A 23,143-nucleotide genomic window follows, 5' to 3' on the forward strand; every position below is an offset into this window, starting at 1 on the left:
TGTGGGACTTCCAGATCCAGACCGATAGGATGGCAATGGCGAACCAACCAGACATTGTAGTGGTGGATAAAGAACAGAGGAAAGCCGTTGTGGTGGATGTGGCAGTGCCAAGCGATGGAAACATCAGGAAGAAGGAACATGAGAAACTGGAGAAATACCAGGGACTCAGAGAAGAACTGGAGAAAGCCTGGAAAGTGAAGGTGACAGTGGTGCCTCTGATAACTGGAGCACTTGGGGCAGTAACCCGTGGCTACAACAGATACTTGGAAGGCCTCAGACCTGTCAGTCCAGAAAAGAACGGGAACAGCTAAGAAACTGCAGGACCCTCAAGCTCCCTGGGCCTCTGGTAGAGGACTCGAGCTTGGAGGAGAGACCACTCGTGGAAGGGTGAGAGGGGTGTTTAGATAGATAGATGGATAGATAGATAGATGAGAGTTGAAAGCCTCTTGTGTTGGACATATGTTACTTTTATAACAGGGGTTATGAATCTTCAGACACAGTAGTTGTATGTTTGAATTAACTCCTTTGAAGTTTAGGCTAAACTTTATTCATCTTACTTATATTTCTAACCGTTTGGTGCTTTATATATTTTTAATGAAGAGCCTTATGGCCAACATAGAGAATTTTAAATACTATTTTTATGGTAGACATTTGATATGTACAGTATACTGATAATATCTTTAATTGAAGTTATAAACAGAATAATAATATATTTATATATGTGAAAAAAGTAGTAAAATAGTTAACTAAAGCATAAGAGGGGAGGGATTATTATGTACTTTGCTTCCTCCCACTCATTTTCGAGCAATTAACCTCTTCAACAAATTTCACAACTCATGGATCCCATGCATCATGAATAGTGTATGAGCAAGTATGCTTGGTAAGAGTCATTATAATGGCATCTTTACATGTGTGGATGTACATACATTGATTTCCTTTACTTTTAATTATTTTTACTGCGAATCAAATCACGACTAATTCCTTTAAACATGATGTATGTATAGATGTAGCTTTCTCTTTTTTAGTATTTTGTTTGATTGCTTGAATAATAAATCAATTCCAATCATGATAGTTTCTGCTTGTGTAACATGCATGTGCTCCACAGACATGCTTGTTTGTTTTGCTTTCTCCCCCTTTCATGTTGGAAATCAACGAGACTCCCTTTAAAACTGTCCTGTTAAAAAAAAAAAAAAAAAAAAAAAAAAACTGTCCTGTTATGCTGACCGGATGTAAGCAGGCCAGAATAATGGCTGGTTCGAGTCCCGCGTGCGGCCGCTGGGCTTGGCCGTGGCCCTGCCCAGCTTCCTCTCAGTCGGCGCGTGCGTGTGAGCCGAGAGTGGTTCATAAAAACAACTGGATCCATTCTTCCACTGAAAACATGCTGAAGGGCTTGACCACGCCACGCGCATGCGCATCAGTACATTCTGGCTGTTGGGATTCAGGGCGGAAAACCTTCCAAGAACCTTTCAAAATAAGAGATTTGTGTCTGCTGCTGGCAGCACCGAAAGAAGAAAGCGGCGGTGGGGGCTTGATGAAGGCTACTACCGCCGTGTGGGAGGATTTCTACCCGATTCTGGTCGAAGGTCGGGACCTCTCTGAAGCTGCTCAAAGCTCCAAAAGTCAAAACAAAGAAAAGAAAAGAACAGAGAGGATTTGTATTCAGCAGGCAAATAATCCCCCCTGATTGATAGAGAAAGGCTGTTTTTCCTGCTCGTGAATGTGGAGGAGCACGCAGCTGGAAGTCGTGTTTTTCCTGTTTTCCCGGGCGCGTGCCTCAGTCTAACTTGACCGCCTCCTCCCATCGGCTCCAGCCAAGAAGACTTCCGGTGGTGTGTCATGGCGGTGGCATGGTGAATCCCACCGAAAGCCAACATTTTACGGCCCGCTCGCGACCTCTGCTTCGCCCACAACCCATTTTCATGTAGAAACGAGCCGCTCGGTTCCGGCTCCGTCGCGAGGACTCAGCAGCGCCGCCGCCCGCGTCGCTCCGGCCGGCCATGGCGGCCCACAAGCCCGTGGAGTGGGTCCAGGCCGTGATCAACAGATTCGATGAGCAGGTAAGATGGGTTCGTGCGGGGTCCGGCCAGGGCGAGTTCCGGAGCTCCGGCCGCTCGGTCAGCGGAAGTAACTGCAAGCGGAATCGTCAGGTTCGGGGCTCATCCAGAACCTGGGTTCGGCTCTCGAGCCCGCGCCGTCCTCAGCTGTACCGATCCTGACCGTCCCGCATCTCGGCTGGAATCCACATCCCGTCCGCGAGGACACTCCACGCATTAGTCAGCTGAGCCACGCTCGCGCGGAAAACACCCGCGTGGACGAGCCTGCTAGCCCGGCTACGTAGCCCTCTGCTCCGTGTCTACAGAGCGCAGGTGAGGTCCGGGCTGCAGGTGGAGGCGGGCCGGTCCCACCCGACAGGTCCTCATCTGGAGCTCCTGGATCTGCAGGTCCGTCCTGCTCCCGCTCTCTGTAGCTTTTTGGCACAGATTGGGGCTCATTGCTGCTTTCAGCAGCTCAGCCTGGATTACTGCAGCTGCAGGAAAGTGGCTTTAGGAGTTTTATCCACTTGATGGTTTTTGTGACCTTAAGCTGCAGGCAAAGCTTCCAGCCTGTGATGGTGATGAAGTTGAGAGCAGACCAGACTCTGCCGGTCAGGTGAGCAGCACCTGAGCGTCTGCACAGATGTTGGCGTGTGCTTCCAAAGCACGCACTGCCACAAGGTTTTGCTTGAAGCTTCATGGTGAAAACCGGACCTGTAGTGCTTGTAGGACTTGTCTCCACATGGCTGCAGGTACGGAGCAGCTTCAGGATGAAGAGTGTTGATCACACAGACGTCACACCTGTGCTGGACAGACAGGTGTGAGGCCGTGTTAGAATGGGTCAGCGCCAGCAGCAGCAGGTCTGGATGGGAGCGCCGTCATGTTCTCATTAGAAAAGCAGGCGTGTGCACAGGTGCAGGGGTAAAGCGTTGGGTTTTTCCGTTTCCGCCCAAGCCTCAGAATCTTTCTTAGTCCTGGTAAACTTTGCTTGATTCTCAGAAATCCGATGTGGTTTCATGCAGAGCGTCCATTCAAATCAACTCCAAAGGTGGAGACTGAAGGTTTTCCGTCTGCTCCAACACCACATGGATCTCAGTCCATCATGGTGTGGACTTCATGAACACGTGTGACCAATCACAGGTTCATGTGGGCACACGCTCTGCCTTCTCTGTGGTGCTCAGCGTCCGGCTGTGTTCTCGTGTTCTGCTCTGATCGTCCACTATGAGCTCTTCTTAATAAAACAGCGGCGTTTTCGTCACAACGGGGTCAGTAATCCATATTCAGGATGAGACCAGTGGAGGATGTGATATTTACTCGGAGCACACAAACACAACACACATCGGGAAAGCCCTGTCTTGGCCCTGTTACAACCTTTTTTCAAACTGTGCTGGGCGTCCTGCCCCTGACCTGAGGGAGGGGCATCAGTGAAACCATGTGATCATAAAAGTACCCCGCAGTGGAAGCCATCCTCATCCTTCAAGTCGGACTGATGTCAGAATCATGGACAGCTGATGGGCTATAACACGTCATGCGGTGTGCATGTATACATGGCACTTGAGGGCGGGTTTCAAACCATCCATTCTCTGACACGGAATGAATGAAAAGCCATAAAAACTCAACATGGATTCATTGATTCCTGGATTCCTTTCTAGGTTGTTATCTTTCTGGAGCAGACTTGATGAGGCCCCCACAGTGACCCCCCTCCTCCATTAAGGGCCTGTTTAAGGTGGAGATGTCACAGAAACTGTGACTCCAAGGTTGTAAAACCCTGTGACCTCATCAGAGCCAATGCAGATTCATTCATTCATTCATCTTCCAATCCTTTTTGTGTCGATCGGGGTCACGGGGCTGCTGGAGCCTATCCCGCCAGAAGGCAGGGGACGCCCTGGACAGCCCCCCCCCACAAACATACACACCCTCATACCTAGGGACCATTCGGAGTTACCAATGAACCTATGAAGCATGTTTTTGGATGGTGGGAGGAAGCCGGAGAAACGTGCACGGGAGACCATGCAAACGTCACACAGCGTTTGTAGTTGGACCTTATTGCATCTTCTTTCTGATCAGAACCAGAACCATGAGAATCAGCGTTTGGGCCGGGTTTGAAAAAAGAATTCATAAAACTCAGTGATTTTAGGGAGAAATAACGATGCATCGTGTCCTTGAAATTGTTTTCTTTCAAAAGCTGTTTCGTGTGTTTTTTAAGTAAAGGAATCAGGTTGATGGTTTTATGGTAAAATCCTAAATTCGATCTGAGTTAGTAGTTCTTTGAAACCGTTTGTCTTTAACAGACTGTTTAATCTCACCATTGACCCTAAAATCCACAGTATGAGGAAAAATGAGCACAGAACAACCAACACATCCTTTTCACTGCACTGCAACAGTTTTGCTTGAAGAAAATCAACATAACTGGACACATCTCTGTGGGAGGCGGGCATGGAACATTAAAAAGGCTCCATCTGATTGGTCGATGGCGTTCAGGTAGAGGTGTGACGATGACCGCATCACTGCACTTTTTTTTTTTTTAATTTTTTTTTTCAAGTTCTGCATATGGTGCATGATTGGAACTATAATAAACACATTAAATACATTCATCTTTGCTGATAATTTACTTTTTCTGCTAGTCCTGTGTTCAGACTTCAAGGGCTTCTGGGGAACACCTTTTATTACTGTTCTCCTTCACTCCCTCTACTCACACACACTTGTGTCGTTTCAGCAGCACACACACACATCCTCTTTCTACAACAGACGTTTCCGTCTCGCGAGGAAATACGACAAATTTACTGCGTTCTAATCATTCATTCCCATTACAAGCTGCGTGCGTTCTTGAGTGAACGACACCGCCGCCTGCCGGAGGATTTTGTGTTGGGGGGGGGGGGGGGGGGGGAATTACTGTTCTCCTTCACTAGTAACACCAAACGTGAACACACACTGTTAGAGTGCGATGAATATCACTACATGTTTTGTTTGGGAACTATTTTGTGCAGCGCAGAGTTACGTGTCTGTATAAATAAAGGCGGAGCCTCCTGCCCCGTGTTCTTCATAGGTGTCGGGCTTCATGGCTAACGGAAAGGTGACAAAGTGTTTGCAGTCTGTTTATTACTGCGCAATAATATATAATATTCCGAGAAGATGTCTGTACCGCACCCACAACACACTTGTGTGCGTTCCTTCCTCCTACACACGCAGCACTGACACACACACATACACACAGTCATTCTACAACACCTATATAGTTAATTAGTTAGATAGGTAGTAGTTACTGTTATTTGTTAAAAAAGATAACTGCCTTGTAATTGTATTCATTTGCGACGTGGCCGCCGGGGGATTTTGTGTTGGGGGGGGGGATCGTGTTTAACCGTGACACCGCACCCCCTGCTGGTTCATCACCGCGGTGATCAAAAACTGTCACAGCTCTACACCCAGGGGTTTAATTGATTGGTCACGTGAAGTTGACACAGAATTTTGCGATACAGTTTGCACGGCTGATGTTGCGGTGATCCATCCATGCATGTGTACTTGTTGTGTCAAACGGTGAAGCTGTGAAGCTCCAGTCGTTGGCCCTCAACAGAAACCCCTCATGCCAGACTCATCGGATGTCTTTATCGATGATGCGTGTTTTCCACAGGTTGGGCTGTCCCAACATCTGTTCCAACTAGAGCTGTGACGGTGTGGGATTTTTGACCACTGCGGTGATGAACCAGCAGGGGGCGTGGTGTCGCGGTTAACCACACGGCCAGCACAAGGGAGAGAGAGGCACGGTGCAGAGAGTGAAGGAGAACAGTAATAAAAGGTTTCTCCCAGAAACCCTTGAAGTCTGAACACAGGACTAGCAGAAAAAGTAAATTATCAGCAAAGGTGAATGTGTTTCATGTGTTTATTATAGTTCCAACCCACCATATGCAGAACTTGAAAAAAAAAACTTTCAAAAAAATAATAAAAAACTCCGGTGATGCGGTTATCGTCACACCCCTTGTTCCAACTAGTTACTATGACGACAGGAGACTTGTTGAGGGGTAGAGCTGCTGCTCCAGACATCTTCACCAGCAAGTCACACCTTCCCTGTTCCTCATTGACCTAAGTCTCCCTCCTCTTCCTCACTCACACATTTGTCAAAGGCTTTCAGCTGCTGTAAAGTCAGACTAGACGGGACTCTTGTGGCTCTCTAAGTAAAGCAGTGCGAAGCCAAGGAGCCAGAAGGGTTCAAAGGGGAACCACCAGGGGTCAGAGGGGAAGGCGCCGGCAGTTTGGGTCCAAAAATCCTTTAGATTCAGTCTCTGAGGAGGGATAGGCTCCAGCAGCCCCGTGACCCCATAAGGGAAAAAATGGATAAGATGGATGGAGGGAGGGAGTGTTCATTTTTGGTGGAAAAAACTGGGCGTGCCCCAACAACCAATCTGGCAAATGGCAGATTGGCAAAAGGGTCAAAGGTGATTTCACATCTGGTCAAGATGGCGACAGACTAAGCCAGGCCAAAACAAGGGGAGGCAAACGCAGCAGACGGCTGCTTGGCGGTAGTTGAGATGTGAGAAACCACCAAAGTCTCGCCTTCAGCGGGACGTGCTGCTGACCCTGATGCTTTAGGTGGAGACGGCCAGCCAGCGTTGGTGTTTTAAGCTTGGAAACGTGACCAGAAACAGCAAACATCTTATTTGTGACATCCAAAGTTAAGGTCCAGTTTTCCCAGCACATTTCTTCCTCACAGCTGGGAAAAGCTTCAGGGGGAGGGGCGACTGAGGACGTGAAGCTCCTCCCCTCTGACCTTCATGCAGACCTTAGCGACAGAAAGCCAGGAGAAGCGTGAAACCTCCGCCTGCCTTCACGGAGCTGCAGACTCCGCCCTCACGCGCATCGCTTGCAGCTTTGTTTTCTGCTGAGAACTCCATTCCTGCAGCAGACAGGAGGTGTTGGTTCAACTCCTTCCTCACACTCAGGAGTTTTCTGGAGCTGTGAAATCAAACAAAGCTAGACGTTTGATTGACACAAAAGGAGCATGTTATGCATGTGCTGCACAGAGTTGGATGTTTGGACTGCAGGTCCACATCAGTAAGTCTGTCTGCGCTTTGACACCGGTCTGTTTCCTCTTCCTGCAGCTTCCCATCAAAGTGGGCCATCAGAACACCCACAGTAAAGTGAGCACCGAGCACAACAAGGAGTGTCTGATCAACATCTCCAAGTACAAGTTCTCCCTGGTCATCAGTGGGCTCACCTCCATCCTCAAAAATGTCAACAACATGGTGAGTGGGCTCATATTGACAGTCAGCTGTTTGAGCCCAGACGGCCTGAGAGGTCCACCAAAATGAAGAACAAAGATTTGCAACGTAGGTGGAAGCGCCTGATGATGGCACGGCCTCATCAGAGGAAACGGGTCAGCCGAGCCTTAGGCACATGCACGAGGATGGGGGCGGACCCGTACGGGAGCTGCATGCTTTTGGGTGGAGGTCCGCGATGGTTCTGGTACCGGAACATTTCACCAAGTGGATAAAAGAGCAGAATTTAAACGAGCACTCTTGTCACCTTTATGTGATAGAAAAGGACGTTAACCAAATAAAAACAGGAAACGCATGGAGTCTTAAAGTCCCTCCCCCATCATCTTCTGATCTATTGTAATGTGTTTTCAGGGGCCAAAATCCTGTGTCGTTTTCTAGGACATAGTTTCTGCAGCGCGGCAGGACTTCATTAGAAATTTCCCTCTGGGTTGTGGGCGTGACAGATGGCGTGGAAGGAACCCCACGCTGATATCCCATCATTATTTTGGTTACGCTCTCTACCACTAGCTTACAGCCCCATAAGATCCCAAGCTAGCATTAGCGGTGCTACAAAAATGTTGATCAATATCAGATCCATCCAGCCGTCCAGTTCTGATCCAGATTCCAGCTCAACCAGGAAAACAAAGACGTTCGTGGATCTAGTCGTCATAGAGCTGTGAAAATAAGATGTGCATGTTGGTTTAGAAGAACCAGTCACTTGAAGAGGTTCAGGGACATCAGGAGGTTTCTGACCTGATCTGATCTGGTAGTAATGCTTTGATGATGTTGTCTCCAGCGGATCTTTGGAGAAGCCTCCGAGAAGAACCTGTACCTGTCGCAGCTCATCATCCTGGACACCCTAGACAAGTGCCTGGCCGGGGTGAGTGTACTTCTAGGACTTATATGGACTATGATTTACACACAAGCTCTTCATCTCGACTGGTCTTCATGAGAAGCTTTTGAGCAGATTCCTGAGTCAGTGTGGCTTTGAGGCAGGCCTAAAAGCAGCTTCTGGTGAAGCGCTTAGCTCCAGCTTCCTGCCTGACGGCTTTCCCCGTGGAGCTGCTCCTGATGACATCTGCAGGAGCAGCTCCACGGCAGGAACATGCTGGATTTGTGCTTGGAGTTTGACTTCCAGGTGAAGTGAGCCATGTAAATCCAAATAACAGCTGGTCTGCTTACGGCCTTTCCTGGAGCGAAAAAGAGCTCTGAGTAACGTTAGTGAAACATGTCGCCAGAAAAGTCCTGGAAAAAGCAGATTTAAATACAGAGGGATCTAAAATTCAGGATTGTGGGTTAGTAAGCTAAATGTTTGAGTTATATTCTTTTTGGCTTTACTTTAAAATACTGAACTACAACTTTAAATAAATCAGTATGGAAAGATTCAGAGCATTCAGGTTGACCGTCTTCACGCGTGAGCAGCCAGAGGCCTCTGCTGGCTCTCGTGTCACGGATCACCCTCAGCTTTAATCGGGATGCTCCGAAGACTTCATCAACCAGCTCCTCTACGTTTCTCTTTCTGAGTTTGATCTCAGTAAAGTTCCACAGGATTTCTTCTTTTTCACTGTAGATTGACCTCTGAAGGTCGCCATCATCCAGTCATGTGGAGTCTTTGACCACATCTAACTGAATCTAACTTCCTTTTACTCTGTCGGATTCTACGCCAAAGTCCTTTTGTGTCTTTCTGTCAAAGGTTGTTGAGGTCCACCGTGAGCTACATTCACAGCGGGCAGTGACCTCTTTAGCCTCTTGGGCTCTCACATTCACACGTCGCCACACAAGTTTTTAGTCTGTTTTCAGGCTCTGTGGCCATTGAACAGGCGTTAAAAGTTAAACCAATTAAACTTTGACCAATCAGGGACTCTGATTTGTTTAAAAATTGATTTTAGGAGGGCCCCAAGTCTTTCATGCATCGGAATAGAGCTGTGACCGAAAAAGCCTGGAGCCAGATTCACCAGATTTACACCACAATGACATTTACACCAAGACTCTTCCAACCGTGAGTCCATGGGGTAGAATTGGGTAGCGACAGACCTGTGACCACCAGGGCTGACAAAATGTACGTTCAGCGCGTTCTTGAGCGGTCTACACATCGAGCGCGTTTGTAGCTGAATGCCTACTGCATCTTTTGTCGTTTGGAAGTTTCTTCCTCTCGCTTCAGCTTGTTAATGTCTGCAGGTTCCATCTGGGCCCTCAGTTAGAATTCTGCTCTCAGTCGGGCAGAACAACCGGCATCGGGGTTGGTCACGCTGACGTTTGCTGAGCAGCATCCATCAGGAGCATATTAGTCACCACAGTTGGACTTTTGTTTAGCTTGTTGATCCTGCAGCATTCCTCCATTTGACCCTCCTCTTCTTCAGCAACCCAAGGACTGCCTGCGTCTGGATGAGACCATGCTGGTCAAGCAGCTACTGCCCGAGATCTGCCACTTCATCCACACATACCGAGAGGGCCACCAGCACGCCGCCGAGCTGCGGGCCTCCGCCTCCGCCGTCCTCTTCTCTCTGAGCTGCAACAACTTCAACGCCGTCTTCAGCCGCATCGCCACCAGGTAACCCGCTTTGGGGATCTCCACCCAGAAACGTCCTGGTGTTCATGGCAATGGCATGGAAGCTGAACAGCAGTGAAAGGTGTCTGAGGATCCTGTCACACCGTCTTCCTCTGAATGACCTCTGTGTCAGGATCCTCAGGAATCTGCTGACTCTGGCTGAAGCGCAGACCTAAACGTCTGCTGACAAAGAATCCCATGAAACGAGGAGAGACGACGCCCTTAGAGATGGAACATAGAGCCAAATAAAGCAGGTTTAACGGACGCCACTGTTAGGAAACTGTGACGTCCACACAGCTTTGATCAGACATTTTCCTAAATGTGTAGTCTTTAAAGGTGAAGTGAAGGATGTTGTCTGGTTGGGAGGGTCTGGTTGGGAGGGGCTGCTGGGTACAGATCCGCCTCCTGCTCATCCGTTTTCTGAGTCTGCAGGAGCTGACTTCCTGTGGCGTCTGTGCAGGCTGCAGGAGCTGACCGTGTGCTCGGAGGACAACGTGGACGTTCATGACATCGAGCTGATGCAGTACATTAATGTGGACTGCTCCAAGCTGAAGAAGCTGCTGCAAGGTGCGTTCCAGAGATGATTGTTTCCACTCGCCCTCATCTCCTCCCGCTAACAGCACGACCAATGGACTCTGGGTCTGAGATGCACAGGAGGAAGAGACGCTGTGACGGGACGGTTCACTGAGTTGCTGCCTCCTCAAACACTGAACTGGGTGTCCACTTTTTTACAATCCAGGCAGATGTTGGGGCACTCGGTATCCTTCCAACATTTTCTGGAGTTTCTGAAAGAGCAGGCGGTCTGGAACCTGAATCTCTGCAGCAGGTTGATGATGGCGCCCTCAGAGCAGTGAGGAAACCACGTTTCTACTGTGGGGCTTCAGCCATGACATTTTGGCTTCTGGGTAGCGTTAAATGCTGAAGCAAAGGGCAGTCGCACTCCAGGGTCCTTGTTTTCCAGAAATTCCTCCCCTGCCAGCTGCTAACAACCTGGATCTGGTGAAGCTGCAAAGGCAGGGTTAGCTTGAAAACAATCAGGAGAGCTACTCTCAGGGAATCAAAGCACCCTACTCCAGCCACAGGGTCTCTGTTCAGAGGCTAAGAGACCTGCCCCCCCGCTGCAGGTCTGTCCCAGCTGATGCTTTACCTGATTTCTGGAGACAGTCATTGGTTAGTTTGATTCTTTGGAGCAGGACCTTTTTAGTCCTTTGCCCATGAATCCTTCACAGTCTAACCTCCAGATGTGGACCCTGTTGAGGATTCTTAGTTTCTACGCTGCTTTGTTATTCCACGTTCCTCCACCCACTGCTTCCACGTAGAAGCGACTCTTCCCGTCTTGGACGAACACTCAGAAACTCGGTTTTATGATGGGTTTTGTTTTTTATTCGTCCCAGAAACGGCGTTGAAGTTTCGGGCTCTGAAGAAGCCTGCCCAGCTCACTGTCATCAACAGTTTGGAGAAGGTAAATCTATTCTGTCCAGCCTTTAAGCAGATCTCTGCTGTTGACTGGAATGAGTTGCACTTTTCTGTGGAAATGTTCCCAAAGAAGATGCTGTGCTGACATGATGCTCTGTCCCTGCAGGCCTTCTGGAACTGGGTGGAGAACTATCCAGATGAGTTCACCATGCTGTACCAGCGTCCACAGGCAGACATGGCAGGTATGCACACAGACCTCTGAGATGACTCCGATGACTGTGTTGGGTTCCTCTCACCGGCCTTTTCCTTCACCACCACGGCCTATTGTGCAAAGCTAACAGTTCTGATTTGATAGGATCCATCTCAAGATGAGACTTTTAGTCGGTGTGTGCTGAAGTTCACCAAACGGTCTAGACGGACAGAGGAATCAACTCCGCTTCACTTCCACCTGTCATTCCTCAGTATGAGAAGTTGCAGCAGCTCCAGCTAAAACAAACAAAAAAGAAATACGTACATGTTGTTAAACAACAGTGATTCTCAATGTAAAGGCTTGACCAGCTTAAGGTTCTGTATCCTGCTATTCTTAAGCCTTTTATAGTAAACTATATCCATATATGATCATATATTACCTTTGGCACACTAAAGAACTATTTTTTGAATAAAATATGAGTTCTTTTTACAGCTCATTTTCCTACCTGGATGTCAGACGACTCGATCTTTGAGGCCCCGCCTTTCGCTCCGCCCTTTTTATGACGTCATCCTAGAGCCAGCCTCGGCTGCAATGCAATGATGGATGTTCATAGTGTTCATATAAATTTTTGATTTTGATTTTGAAATGGTTTATTTCAAGCAATTAAGTAGAAATAATACACAACAGCAATATAAACATCAGTTATACATTCATACAGTAACTAATCAAACTTAGGATAATTAGACATATTAATAAATATTGCTTGAAAGGGAGTGGGAGGAAGCGAACTTATATAATCCCACCCCGATTATACTGTAACCATTTTATTACATGATTTATCAATATAATATAATATAATAAATGAAAGTGTTTAGCCGGTCACCGCTAGCTCCACGAGAAAGTGGGCGTGTGTGTGATAGCCTGGGGGCGGGGCTGGCAGCGCAGACTCTTCCTGGCAGGGGCAACTGGTTTTCATGGGTTGGGAGGGGCTGGTGTTCAGAGAGCAGGTTTTTAGAGGAATGCTTGAACGGATCAAAGTACCACTTTGGGGTTGTTTCTGTGACGAATCAGCCTTATTATACCACTATAGCTGAAGAAGTTGATTGTGTGTGATATAGGCCCTTTAAACTAGCTGAAGCTAAGCTTAGAACCAGCTCTTGGGTGTCAAACATTGTTTTATATTTGTAAAGAACAGCAAGTGCAGTGTTGGGGCTCCCTCAGGACGGGTTCTTCCTGAGCTTTTCCAAATGTTTTTACTGATGTGAGTCTGTGTCTTCACAGAAGCTGCAGAGAAGCTGTTCGACCTGGTGGACAGTTTTGCTGAGAGCGCCAAGAGGAAGGCGGCGGTGTGGCCCCTGCAGATCATTCTCCTCGTCCTCTGTCCAGAGATCACCCACACCATCTCCAAAGACACAGTGGAGGACAGCAAAGCCAACAAGGTGGCTGGACATAGCGTTTTTGTTTTTACTCGTCCAACAGATGAGCAGACAGATGAGAGCTGAAGGCCTCTTGTGTTTGACAAATTTTACTGTTCACAATACACACACAATAGGGGTTACAATAGGGGTTATGAATCTTCTGACACATGAGAGGTATATTTGAATAAACCCTTTTTAAAATTTAGGCTAAACTAGATTTATCTTTGTATTAAATATATTTGTAATTATTTATGTTGGACTAAACGGAAAAGAAGAGGAGGGATGTTGGGGGTGGGGGTAAGGGCACAAAAAAATAATAATCATAATAATAATAATCATTCCTGTTAGGTGCAAATGTTGGTGTAAAAGGGGTGGGGCCTGTCCACACACACACACACACTCAAATGTTTCAAACATACCTGTTGACTAAATATTTACATAGTGCGACTAATGTTTGCACACAAACTTATGCATTCGGACAAACGTGAAATATTTCATTTAGTCACTCAAACTTGTGCAAAGGTGAGATAGCACCTGTGCTCAGGTGGATCTTTATGTTCTTCTACGGTGGATGATGGAATGTAAAAAGAAGGAGGGGGAGTGTCCAGTCATCCCCACACCAGGACACCCCCAACACCCGCTGCACGGTAGCAAACAGAGAACAACCGCCCCCCGGGCGATCACATCCGCCACCCAGGCCAGCAGGACCGCCACAGGGGCCCCCAAAGCCAGAGAGTGGGGAGGCACCGGGGGACAGAGAGTGCCGGTCCAACCCAACCAGGAGAGCAGCCCCTCCCGCCCTGCCGGTAAAACCCAACGCGGGGCCCCGCCACAGCAAGCCCAACCCCAAACAACCCCCCAGTTCTGAGCATTCCCCCACCCCAACTCCAGGCACGAGCCAGGGCCCCCCAAGGGAGACCCGCCCCGCACTCCAGGCAGTCCACGCAGCCCACGATGGGGCAGAAGAGAGCAAAGGAGGGGCTGCACACTCCCGCCCAGGAGGAGGACGCCCAAGAGAGGTGGGGGTCCACAAGGAGCGTTGTAAACATGGCCCGATCGGGCTCACCCACAGTTGGAATTTTGGAGAAGGCCGACGCAAGAGGGCTAGGACCAGACCCCCATTACGGGACACGGACACCCCCAGGCTCAGATGTAATGCGATCCCCAGCTCAGGGATCCCTCTCCCTGCATGGAGAGAGGGCCACCAGGCCCAGGGACCCTGCACCCAAGGGACACGGCCGCCGTAGTTGAGGGCCAGCTACCCCCCCCCACCAGGGATGGGTTAAGGGACAGAAAATCAGAGGTCTCACCTTCCTTGTGTAATGTGTGTGTGTGTGAGAGTTTATATTGTTGTGGGGTATAGAGTGTGGTGCAGTCAAAAGTGGGGGGTGAGGCCACCAGCACGCTCCCAGCAGAGGGCGGGTCACTCACATGGGCTGCTCTTCTGCAGAAACAGTTTCTGGATAACATGAGGAAGGCGCTGGCGGGTCAAGGCGGGAACAAGCAGCTGATGGAGAGCGCCGCTGTCGCTTGCGTGAAGCTCTGCAAGGCCTCCACCTATATCAACTGGGAAGACCACTCCACCATTTTCCTCCTGGTCCAGTCCATTGTAATGGATCTTAAGGTAAGCCCAGTCTCTCTGAGACTTTCTGTTGAAACCTGAGGAAGTGTTGACTTTGCTTTGTCATGAAACTTAGGCAAATCACACTGCAGGAATGTTTGCACCTCTGAGAGAATATAGGTTTACATGTTGTTAAGGAGGTTTTTGGGGTCTTGAAGTCCCACTCTAATCATTTTTTTTTATCCATTTTCAAAGCTTTCTGAGTGGTCTTGTAATTATGATTGCAATGTTTTTAGCCAAAATCAAAATGCCTGTGTCATTTTCTAGGACCTAGTTTCTGCAGAGCGGCAGGAGTTCATTAGAAATTCACCTCTGAGTTGTTGGTGCAGAGTAAGCTTTCCCATCATCCCTTTGTCTGCACTCTCTCCTGCTGGCTTACAGCCCTTCACCCCCCCAACCTAACATTAGCGGTGCAGCGATATCGTAGCTATCCATCCGTCCAGTTCTGATCCAGATTCCAGCTCAGACCAGGAAAACAAAGACGTTCATGGATCTGTTGTCTGACAGTGGATGATCAGAAAGGAGCAGAGCAGGAAGACTGTTTTTTTTCTTCATCTGCTCCTGATTTACAACACTTTGAATAAAGAAATATTTAGAAAGGCAGTTTTAATCTTAAATTCTTTATACATGTCCTCCATCCTCAGAAAAATGCTCCTAGAACATGTTAAAAACACCCAAAATTATATGTATGCAAGTGTCCTTGGACGAAGAAAAATCGAACCGATTCTGACTCTGACTTGTTCCTCTGCACCTGAGAATAATGAAGAAATCCCCTCAAAGTCAGTGTTCTCTCTTTTTACTTCAAAAACCAGCCGTCAGAATTGGACATAAAGCCGGATATCTTGATCGTAAAAACAATTTATTTTATCAATCTAGACTTTTAAAACTTTATGACCTTGTTGATTTTTACACCAACAACTTCTATACAGAGTCAGTGGGAAATCGTTACCATTCAACATCCAGAAACAATTCTTAGAAAATGAAGGAAGAACAAATTGAGGGGATGTAGGAATTTCAAGATCAAATTGATAAGAACCACAAGGAAAAGATTCTGTGTCGGTGTGTGAAACTAAACTTTAGAACGGTTTAAGTAATGAGCTCAAACAATGTTCAAATATCCAACAATTAAAGAAAAATTATAAAAGAAACTCTGACTTCATGATGTGAAGATAAGAGTTAAGGATCAACGGATGTTTAAATAATTCCAAATGATTTTCAAAAATGTGTGAACTTGATTTGTGGTGAAATAATCAAAGCTCTTTTTAATTGCCACAGATATATGAAATTTCCCCATTGTGGGATTAATAAAGATATCATCTATCATCTATCTATCTATTACAACCAATGAGTTTTACATTGTAATGTGCAATAATGATTACTGACATGTTTAAATTACAATCATTAAACTATTGATTTTCTTTACTTGATCTGCAATTTGTAGCAATAGTTACTGGTTTATTGTGATCATGTGTCCTAATGATAATCAATTATTATTACATAATAGTTACTGTTATTTTACTGAAATCATGAATGAATGTTTTCTGAAGATAATCAATCATCACTAGACACTGGATTTTGTGACCTGTAAAGAATCTATCAAATCGGAACCGGATTATACAAATTATGTAAAACTATCAAATGATTGAAATCAGTGGGGGGGGGTTATATAAGGTCACTTCTTCCCACTCCTTTAGTTAATGATCACTGTATTTCATTAAGCAAATGTGATTTAAGCTGAGGTCGACCTCATACGAATCCCCCGATCATCTTCCAAAAGGCATAAAAAGATCGGTGGTCCTGCCAGAAAACGTGGAGATAGTGTGATGTCTCGTGCTACCAATTTACTTTGAATGGACTACAAGATCAGCCTAAACGTTCACTGTTCTGACAGTAAACTCACTCAGATCTTCCTAAACGTTTTCTAGACGTTCTCCTTTATTAGCTGACAGGAATCATTTACTGGTGGAAAGTCACATTCTTGTTTTCCAGCTCTGTTTGTAGCACAGCAGTGAGCCGGCATCTGGACCTATCCAGTATGGCGTCCAGCGTATATAAGCAGCGAGCTAGCGAGCGACGCTAGCCTGTATAACTGGGTCTCACTGGGATACCACTGCATCCAGCTGCCTTTGGAAAGTTTAGGTTTCTGCTGACGTTTTTCATGCTAATGTACTGTTGGAGAAGCAGATCATTTCCTAGAAAATGATTTTTACCCGGTTGAGTATATATTTCAAATTGAACCCATGTTGATCTCTGAGGAGACAGATGAAAGTGTAAATCTGTTCTTGGTTCTCCAGGCAATGCTGTTCAACCCGGCCAAGCCCTTCTTCAGGGGGACGGGCAGCCAGAACGCCGACGTGGAGCTGATGACCGACTGCTTCGTCTCCTGTTTCCGCATCAACCCTCACAACAACCAGCACTTTAAGGTGTTTTCCTTCTCTTTTGTTTGTGCCGACTCTTGATGAGGCGAGCATTCCCTCAGCAGTGAGTGGTGGTCAGGCAGCTGGGCGGGTTCATCCGACTTTCTCTGACTTCTCTGGTTCTGACCTGGTTGTGTCCCTCAGGTCTGCTTGGCCTCGTCCTCTCCGTCGACCTTTCACTTTGTCCTGGTCAACTCGCTGCACAGAATAATAACCAACGTAAGTCTGCCCCTGGTCTTGATCTTGTTTGGGTCTTTTCTCTGATTCTGACCTAACTGTGCGCTTTCAGTCTCATCTGGACTGGTGGCCGAAGATCGACACGGTGTACTGCTACTCTGCAGAGCTTCGCTTCATGTTCTCAGACACCAAGTCCCGGGTGATCCAAGCCGCCGGAGCGCACCCGCCTGTGCGCATCACCCCGGTGAGGCGCTGCTGTATGACACGCATGAGCACCGCATGGTCAGAGCCGGTCCTGTCAGGGGTCAGACTCTTTCTGAAGGCTGCCAGTTTGCCGCCTCTCTTCTCTGAACCTGTGACCTGCTAATACGCCAAGACGCTATATTTGAGGCAGATATTTTCCTGAACAGCTGATCATTTTAAAAAGCACAGATGATGTTATGGCTGTGATGAACAACACTCAGGTCCAGCTCTGGCTACGTCTTTACTGGAACAAGTCAACCATGTTAGTCCAGGTTCCAGCACAAAACCCCCACACTCATTCTTTTCAAACATTTAAAAATGAAACTTGAGTTTATTACATTCTCCAAAATGTTTTCTGTAGAGATTTCAGCTGTGTTGATCATCTGCAGGATTGGATTGTTTCTTTATTTTAGCTCTGCAGCTTCAGAGCTGTGGGTCCATCCACGCTCAGATGTTTATTCCCACGGGCTACATGGTTGGGGTTTCTGTTTTTTAGAAAAAAGGAGGACATCATTGGCGTTTCAGGGTTATCCCTTTCTGAGCAAAGGAAACAGGAACAGTGGAGAGAAACCCCACCTTTAATAAACTGAAGATTAGGAAGAAACCTCCAGCAGAACCAGACTTGGAACAGCTCAGAGCTGCAGGCACTGGCCCAGAGAAGGGCCCTGCTGATGGGAGGGCTCAGGGCAGCAAGCCTCCAGGAATGTCTCAAACAAGTGTGGGTGTTTGTCAGAGCGATCCAAAGCGCTGCAGCAACTCCTCGTCTATTTGTGTAATTGATGGCTACCTAGAGACAAAGTCAGAAAAGTGATGGCCATGTGTGGTCTCCTGCAGAGTCTGACCTTCATAGGGAAGAAGACCCCCAGCCTCAAAAGTAAGGACAAAGCCACGGACCTCGACACTAACAAGTGCCTCCTCCTCGCACTGGTCAAGCTCATCCATGCAGACCCCAAACTCCTGCTGCATGTGAGTCCCTGTAGTCCATTACACCCACAAGCACTGTTGCTGTTTTCCATGTCCCAAGTCTGTCTGAACATGCGACCCCCTTTGTTTGCTGTTTGTGTTCTAGAACCCAGTGGTGAGACAGACTCCAGAGACTCAGAGCAGCACGGCAGAGCTCATCATAGGCCTGGTGCAACTCGTCCCACTCAACAGCACCACACAGCTGTCACAGGAAGCCATGGAGGTGGGAGCCCTTTCCGCTTGCGGGAGTGACTAACTACAGCATCTGCAGGAATATCTGCAGAAATGTCTGCAGGACTGACTGCGGCGTCTGCAGGGCTGACTGCGGCGTCTGCAGGGCTGACTGCGGCGTCTGCTGGGCTGACTGCGGCGTCTGCAGGGCTGACTGCGGCGTCTGCAGGGCTGACTGCGGCGTCTGCAGGGCTGACTGCAGGGTCTGCTGGGCTGACTGCAGGGTCTGCAGAGCTGACTGCGACATCTGCAGGGCTGACTGCGGCGTCTGCAGGACTGACTGCGGTGACTGCAGGACTGACTGCGGCATCTGCAGGACTGACCGCGGCGTCTGCTGGACTGACTCCAGTGTCCAAAGCTCCTTATCTGTTTTCCTAGTTTGTATAGAACTATCAGGTAGTCAACAGGCTTCTGATTTATCAAACTCAGAGTTGAGGCTTTTCAATTGGAAAGACTTCATACTTTGTGGTTTCATCAGCAGTGATCTATTAAAATTGTGCTTATTTTTCTTTAAAGTGCAGATAAATTGAATAAAGTATAGGAAGTTATCTAACATTCGTCAAGATGATAATAATATGAAATTCACACAAAACGTTCTTTTTCTTCTCTTGTCTGGTTCCTCCTGTCCTGCTGGTTCTAGGCTCTGCTGGTTTTACATCAGCCAGAGGCCATTGAGCTGTGGAACCCTGATGCCCCAATGGAGACTTTCTGGGACATAAGGTATGACATCATGAAGCTTACAATAGACACGCCGGGATGGCAGGGAGTCTGCTTGGTTTGGTGGAGTGGGATCTTTGTTTTGACTGCAGAACAGTTCTCTTGCCTATCTTGAGTCTGAATATTTTAGTAGATGTCTTTCCTCTTTATACTTCTCTATTCAGCGTTTTTCCTCCACAAAGAAATTGAGAAAGGGTGCCTCTGTGTATGCACAATGTAAGACATTTGGATCAGGTTAACTTCTCCGATTGTTTGTAGTAGGACCAGACTGAGACGGGTCCAAATGCAGAAGTTCACAGAAATCTGTCTGCTTCTGCTCTTCAGCTCACAGGTGCTCTTTAAGATCTGTCGCAAACTCATCGACCAGCAGATGGCGAACGGGACCGAGGTGCTGAAGTGGCTGAGGGAAATCCTCATCTGCAGGAACAAGTTTCTGCTCAAAAACAAGGTATACCCTCCACCCTCCTGCACGGTCAGGGTCTGGATGGTGTCGTGATTCAGGCCAGCAGAGACCAGTGAGTCTGTGCTGAGCTCCCTCTCTGTTCCTCCAGGAGTGTGCCACCATGGGAGGTGGCATTCCCATCTGCCGGCAGGCGCAGACCAAGCTAGAGGTTTGTCTCTACATGTTCCTGTGGAGCCCGGACACCGAGGCCGTGCTGGTGGCCATGTCCTGTTTCCGCCACCTCTGTGAGGAGGCGGACATCCGCAGCGCCGCGGACGAGGTGGCCGTCCAGAACATCCTGCCCAACTTCGCCACCTTCAGTGAGCTGGCCTCTGTCAGCACCATGATGGGAACAGGTCAGATGTTCCTCAGCCATCGGTCATGGCCTGTAGGGCTCATTTGATTACAATTGTGACGGGACCACGAGAGGAACCAATAGGGAGCATGTAATCTATTACTGCTTGTCTGGAACGCCGATATGTTTTTTTGTAGAGGTGGACTCACACTGGATGCCTTTCTATGAGTTTAGAATGACTCCTCCTCTATTAAGACGTGAAACCTGCCTGAATTTCAGAAGATGTTTGGACATGTGCTCAGACATTTAAAGAGTGGATCCCTGTACAGAGCGATGGGGGGGGCACAAATATGGGGAAGGATTTTGTTTGCAGCTCCAGGAATGAAGAGAGCGACACAGTTGGCATAGAAACAGAAACACTAAGGATTTGACATGATCCTCCAAACTATTGGATCAAAATTTCTGGACAAATATTTAGTCATTTTTTTAATTTAACCCCTTCAGACACGGCTCTAGCAAAATATGTGCAAAGGAGCACATCTTGACAAAAATACCTGACAAATGACTGCATTTGCACTTTTACACCTGGTTAATGTAACTACTTTGTCCTGTTTGAAAAGCCACAAACGATGACTTCCTTTCTTTTTATCTGCTTTCAGTCAGTATAAGAATAAAAATCTATATTTTTATTCATTCATTCATCTTCTAAACCCGTCTTGTCCCTTTTGGGGTCACGGGGCTGCTGGAGCCTATCCCGGCCACTCGTGGGTAAAGGCAGGGGTCATCCTGGACAGGTTACCGATCCGTCACAGGGCCACAGTCATACACCCATGCACACTCACATTCACACCTATGGACAATATAGAGTGATTAATTAGCCAAAGTCCCTGGAGAAAACCCACGCATGCACGGGAGAACACGCTAACTCCACACAGAAAGGCCCCCCATTGGTAATTTAGTTCAGGTCCCCCAGCCGGGACTTGAACCAGGGGCCTTCTTGCTGTGAGGCAAGAGTGCTAACCACTGATACTCCACTGTGCAGCTCCCCTACATTTTCAATTCATACAAATATACATATTTAAAAACCTAAAGACAAGTGTTGGTCCCACATGTTCTTTTGGCTTTTTTCAATTGACTAATCATAAACCCCATTAGTCATGGTGAAACCAAACGTTCTGTGGATTTGATGTTCGACTTCTGCAGGTGTTACCAAGGAAGGAACCTAAAAGGCCTGTAGCTCATCACAAATTTGTGATCAAGTATCCCAAACAACAACATTACTACGTCATCTTTAATGGATTGCAGCTTTACTGCTTCTAAATGAGACCCCTATTCCCTTTGTCCTAAGCTTTTGTGTTTCTTTAATAAAGGGACAACACCGACAAAAACAGAAGTGCTCTAAAAAAGACAAACACTGTAAATCTGCAGGATTGTCGCCTTAGCTAAAACTTCTCTGTCCACTACTGACCATGGCCGGCCACCAAAAGACTGTAGATAAAATACATAAAAAAGTACATTCTTAACAGGAAATGACATGACATAAAATTATCATAGTTTGAGTTTAAAAAGGTTTAGAAAAACTAAGTTCTCCAAGGTATACATCTACGTCACCAACATCAGAACAATACTATGACACCCCCCCCCCCCCCCCCCCATTTTTTTACTTTGATTTGTGTAGAAACAGTTTCCATAGTGTTAGCCCTGAGCAAAGACTGTAGTTGAAAAAACAGGGCTCTCTGCTGCCGTCACTGTGTTTACATACGAGTAGGAACGAAACCGTTTCCAGTCCTGTTGACTTGTGTTTGTTTTGCACTCAGTGATGCTGCAGTTCGTCTAAACAGCCCTGCTTGTTTCCACAGGTCGCTCCACCCTGCAGAAAAGAGTGATGGCCTTATTGAGAAGAATCGAGCATCCCACACCGGGGAACATGGAGGTACGGTTCAGCTGCCTTGCCTTTGTTGGAGACCCTCTTTTAGTCTGTACTCAGTGGTGCACTGTGGACCAATCAGAAGCAGCACAGCCTCATGCTGAGCTGACTGGTTCTCACTTTGGACTCTGCTTCTTTTGCCAGGCGTGGGAGGACACGTATGCAAAGTGGGACCAGGCCACCAAACAGATACTCAACTTCCCCAAAAACAAAGCTGATGATGGACAGGTAAGCTGCGTCTATGTGTCTGTATGTGCTTCCCCGTGTTCTCTTTCAGCGTTCATTTTGGTGTCTTACCACACATGCTGGAACCAGTAAGACAGGCGTGCGCGTGTTTGCTGTCCACTGAAGCTTTCTCCCACTGTGTCAGTGTTGGTCATCAGGCAGATGGCGGTGTAGACCTTCTAGTATCGCAGTCAGAAATGACCTCTCTTCTCAGTCTAACAGCTCCTCAGAGCGGACAAGGCATGCAGCTGCAAGTCCTAGCTGTTCCAGAAGCATGGAAGCCAAACGCTGTTCCAACTCTGAGCCAAGTGGTTGACTTGTCTTTAAACATCAGCGACTATACCTAGCCACCATACCATGGGGCTTATACACCATACACCATATAACTTAAGTCCCACCCAATGAGTTATATCGCTGACGGTGGCGGAGCGCGACGCCATCTTGGTGAGGTCGACAACGCCCACATGACAATGATTTCTATAGACTTTGGTGGAATCTAAGTAGCTTTTATATAATTTATATTTATTCATATTTTTATTTATTTATACATATAAATAAATATATAATATATGTATATAATTTATACATATATATAAATCATTTGTTGCTGTCAAATAAGAGAAACAGTCAACCTTATAAGCTCAAACTTTAATGAAACATGCATAGTTGCAGGACTTCTTATAAATAAACAAAATATTACAAATAATTTTTAAGAATAATTTTTAAACATCTCGAAGTTTTAGACCTCTTTGACATATAATTTAAATTATTTAGAAAAGCCCAACAATAAGTCAATAATAATAATAATTAATAACAATATATAAATAAGTCAATAATAATAATAATGAATCAATAATACATAATAATAATAATAAATCAATAGTAAGTCAATAATAATAATAAATGATGATAATAAATCAATAATAAGTCAACAATAAGTCCAAAAGTCAACAACAGATTTTCTCCTTTAAAAAAACAAAAAACAAAGAAAAACAATAGATCTACACTACTGGTTCATGTGAGTGATTAAT

At 46.8% G+C, this 23,143-nt stretch overlaps 1 protein-coding gene across 2 annotated transcripts in view; it reads left to right on the forward strand.

The window, feature by feature from the left end:
* Positions 1-1,330: 1,330 nt before the first annotated feature.
* nf1 (neurofibromin 1) overlaps positions 1,331-23,143 on the forward strand; it is a 91,772-nt gene continuing 69,959 nt past the window's right edge. The window contains exons 1-19 of one of the 2 annotated variants that reach the window (XM_023961964.1): positions 1,331-2,057; positions 7,127-7,270; positions 8,079-8,162; positions 9,643-9,833; positions 10,291-10,397; positions 11,225-11,292; positions 11,413-11,488; positions 12,718-12,875; positions 14,305-14,478; positions 16,770-16,898; positions 17,037-17,111; positions 17,182-17,313; positions 18,147-18,278; positions 18,382-18,498; positions 19,147-19,226; positions 19,548-19,671; positions 19,775-20,021; positions 21,820-21,893; positions 22,032-22,115. In XM_023961964.1, coding sequence (XP_023817732.1) covers positions 1,998-2,057; positions 7,127-7,270; positions 8,079-8,162; positions 9,643-9,833; positions 10,291-10,397; positions 11,225-11,292; positions 11,413-11,488; positions 12,718-12,875; positions 14,305-14,478; positions 16,770-16,898; positions 17,037-17,111; positions 17,182-17,313; positions 18,147-18,278; positions 18,382-18,498; positions 19,147-19,226; positions 19,548-19,671; positions 19,775-20,021; positions 21,820-21,893; positions 22,032-22,115 — 2,256 coding nt within the window. In that variant the 5' untranslated portion in view covers positions 1,331-1,997. The remainder of the gene's footprint in view (positions 2,058-7,126; positions 7,271-8,078; positions 8,163-9,642; positions 9,834-10,290; positions 10,398-11,224; positions 11,293-11,412; positions 11,489-12,717; positions 12,876-14,304; positions 14,479-16,769; positions 16,899-17,036; positions 17,112-17,181; positions 17,314-18,146; positions 18,279-18,381; positions 18,499-19,146; positions 19,227-19,547; positions 19,672-19,774; positions 20,022-21,819; positions 21,894-22,031; positions 22,116-23,143) is intronic. The other variant, XM_023961965.1, reaches the window with a different exon arrangement.

The sequence above is a fragment of the Oryzias latipes genome, chromosome 13 (assembly GCF_002234675.1).
Source record: "Oryzias latipes chromosome 13, ASM223467v1".
Classification (NCBI taxonomy): Eukaryota; Metazoa; Chordata; class Actinopteri; order Beloniformes; family Adrianichthyidae; genus Oryzias; species Oryzias latipes.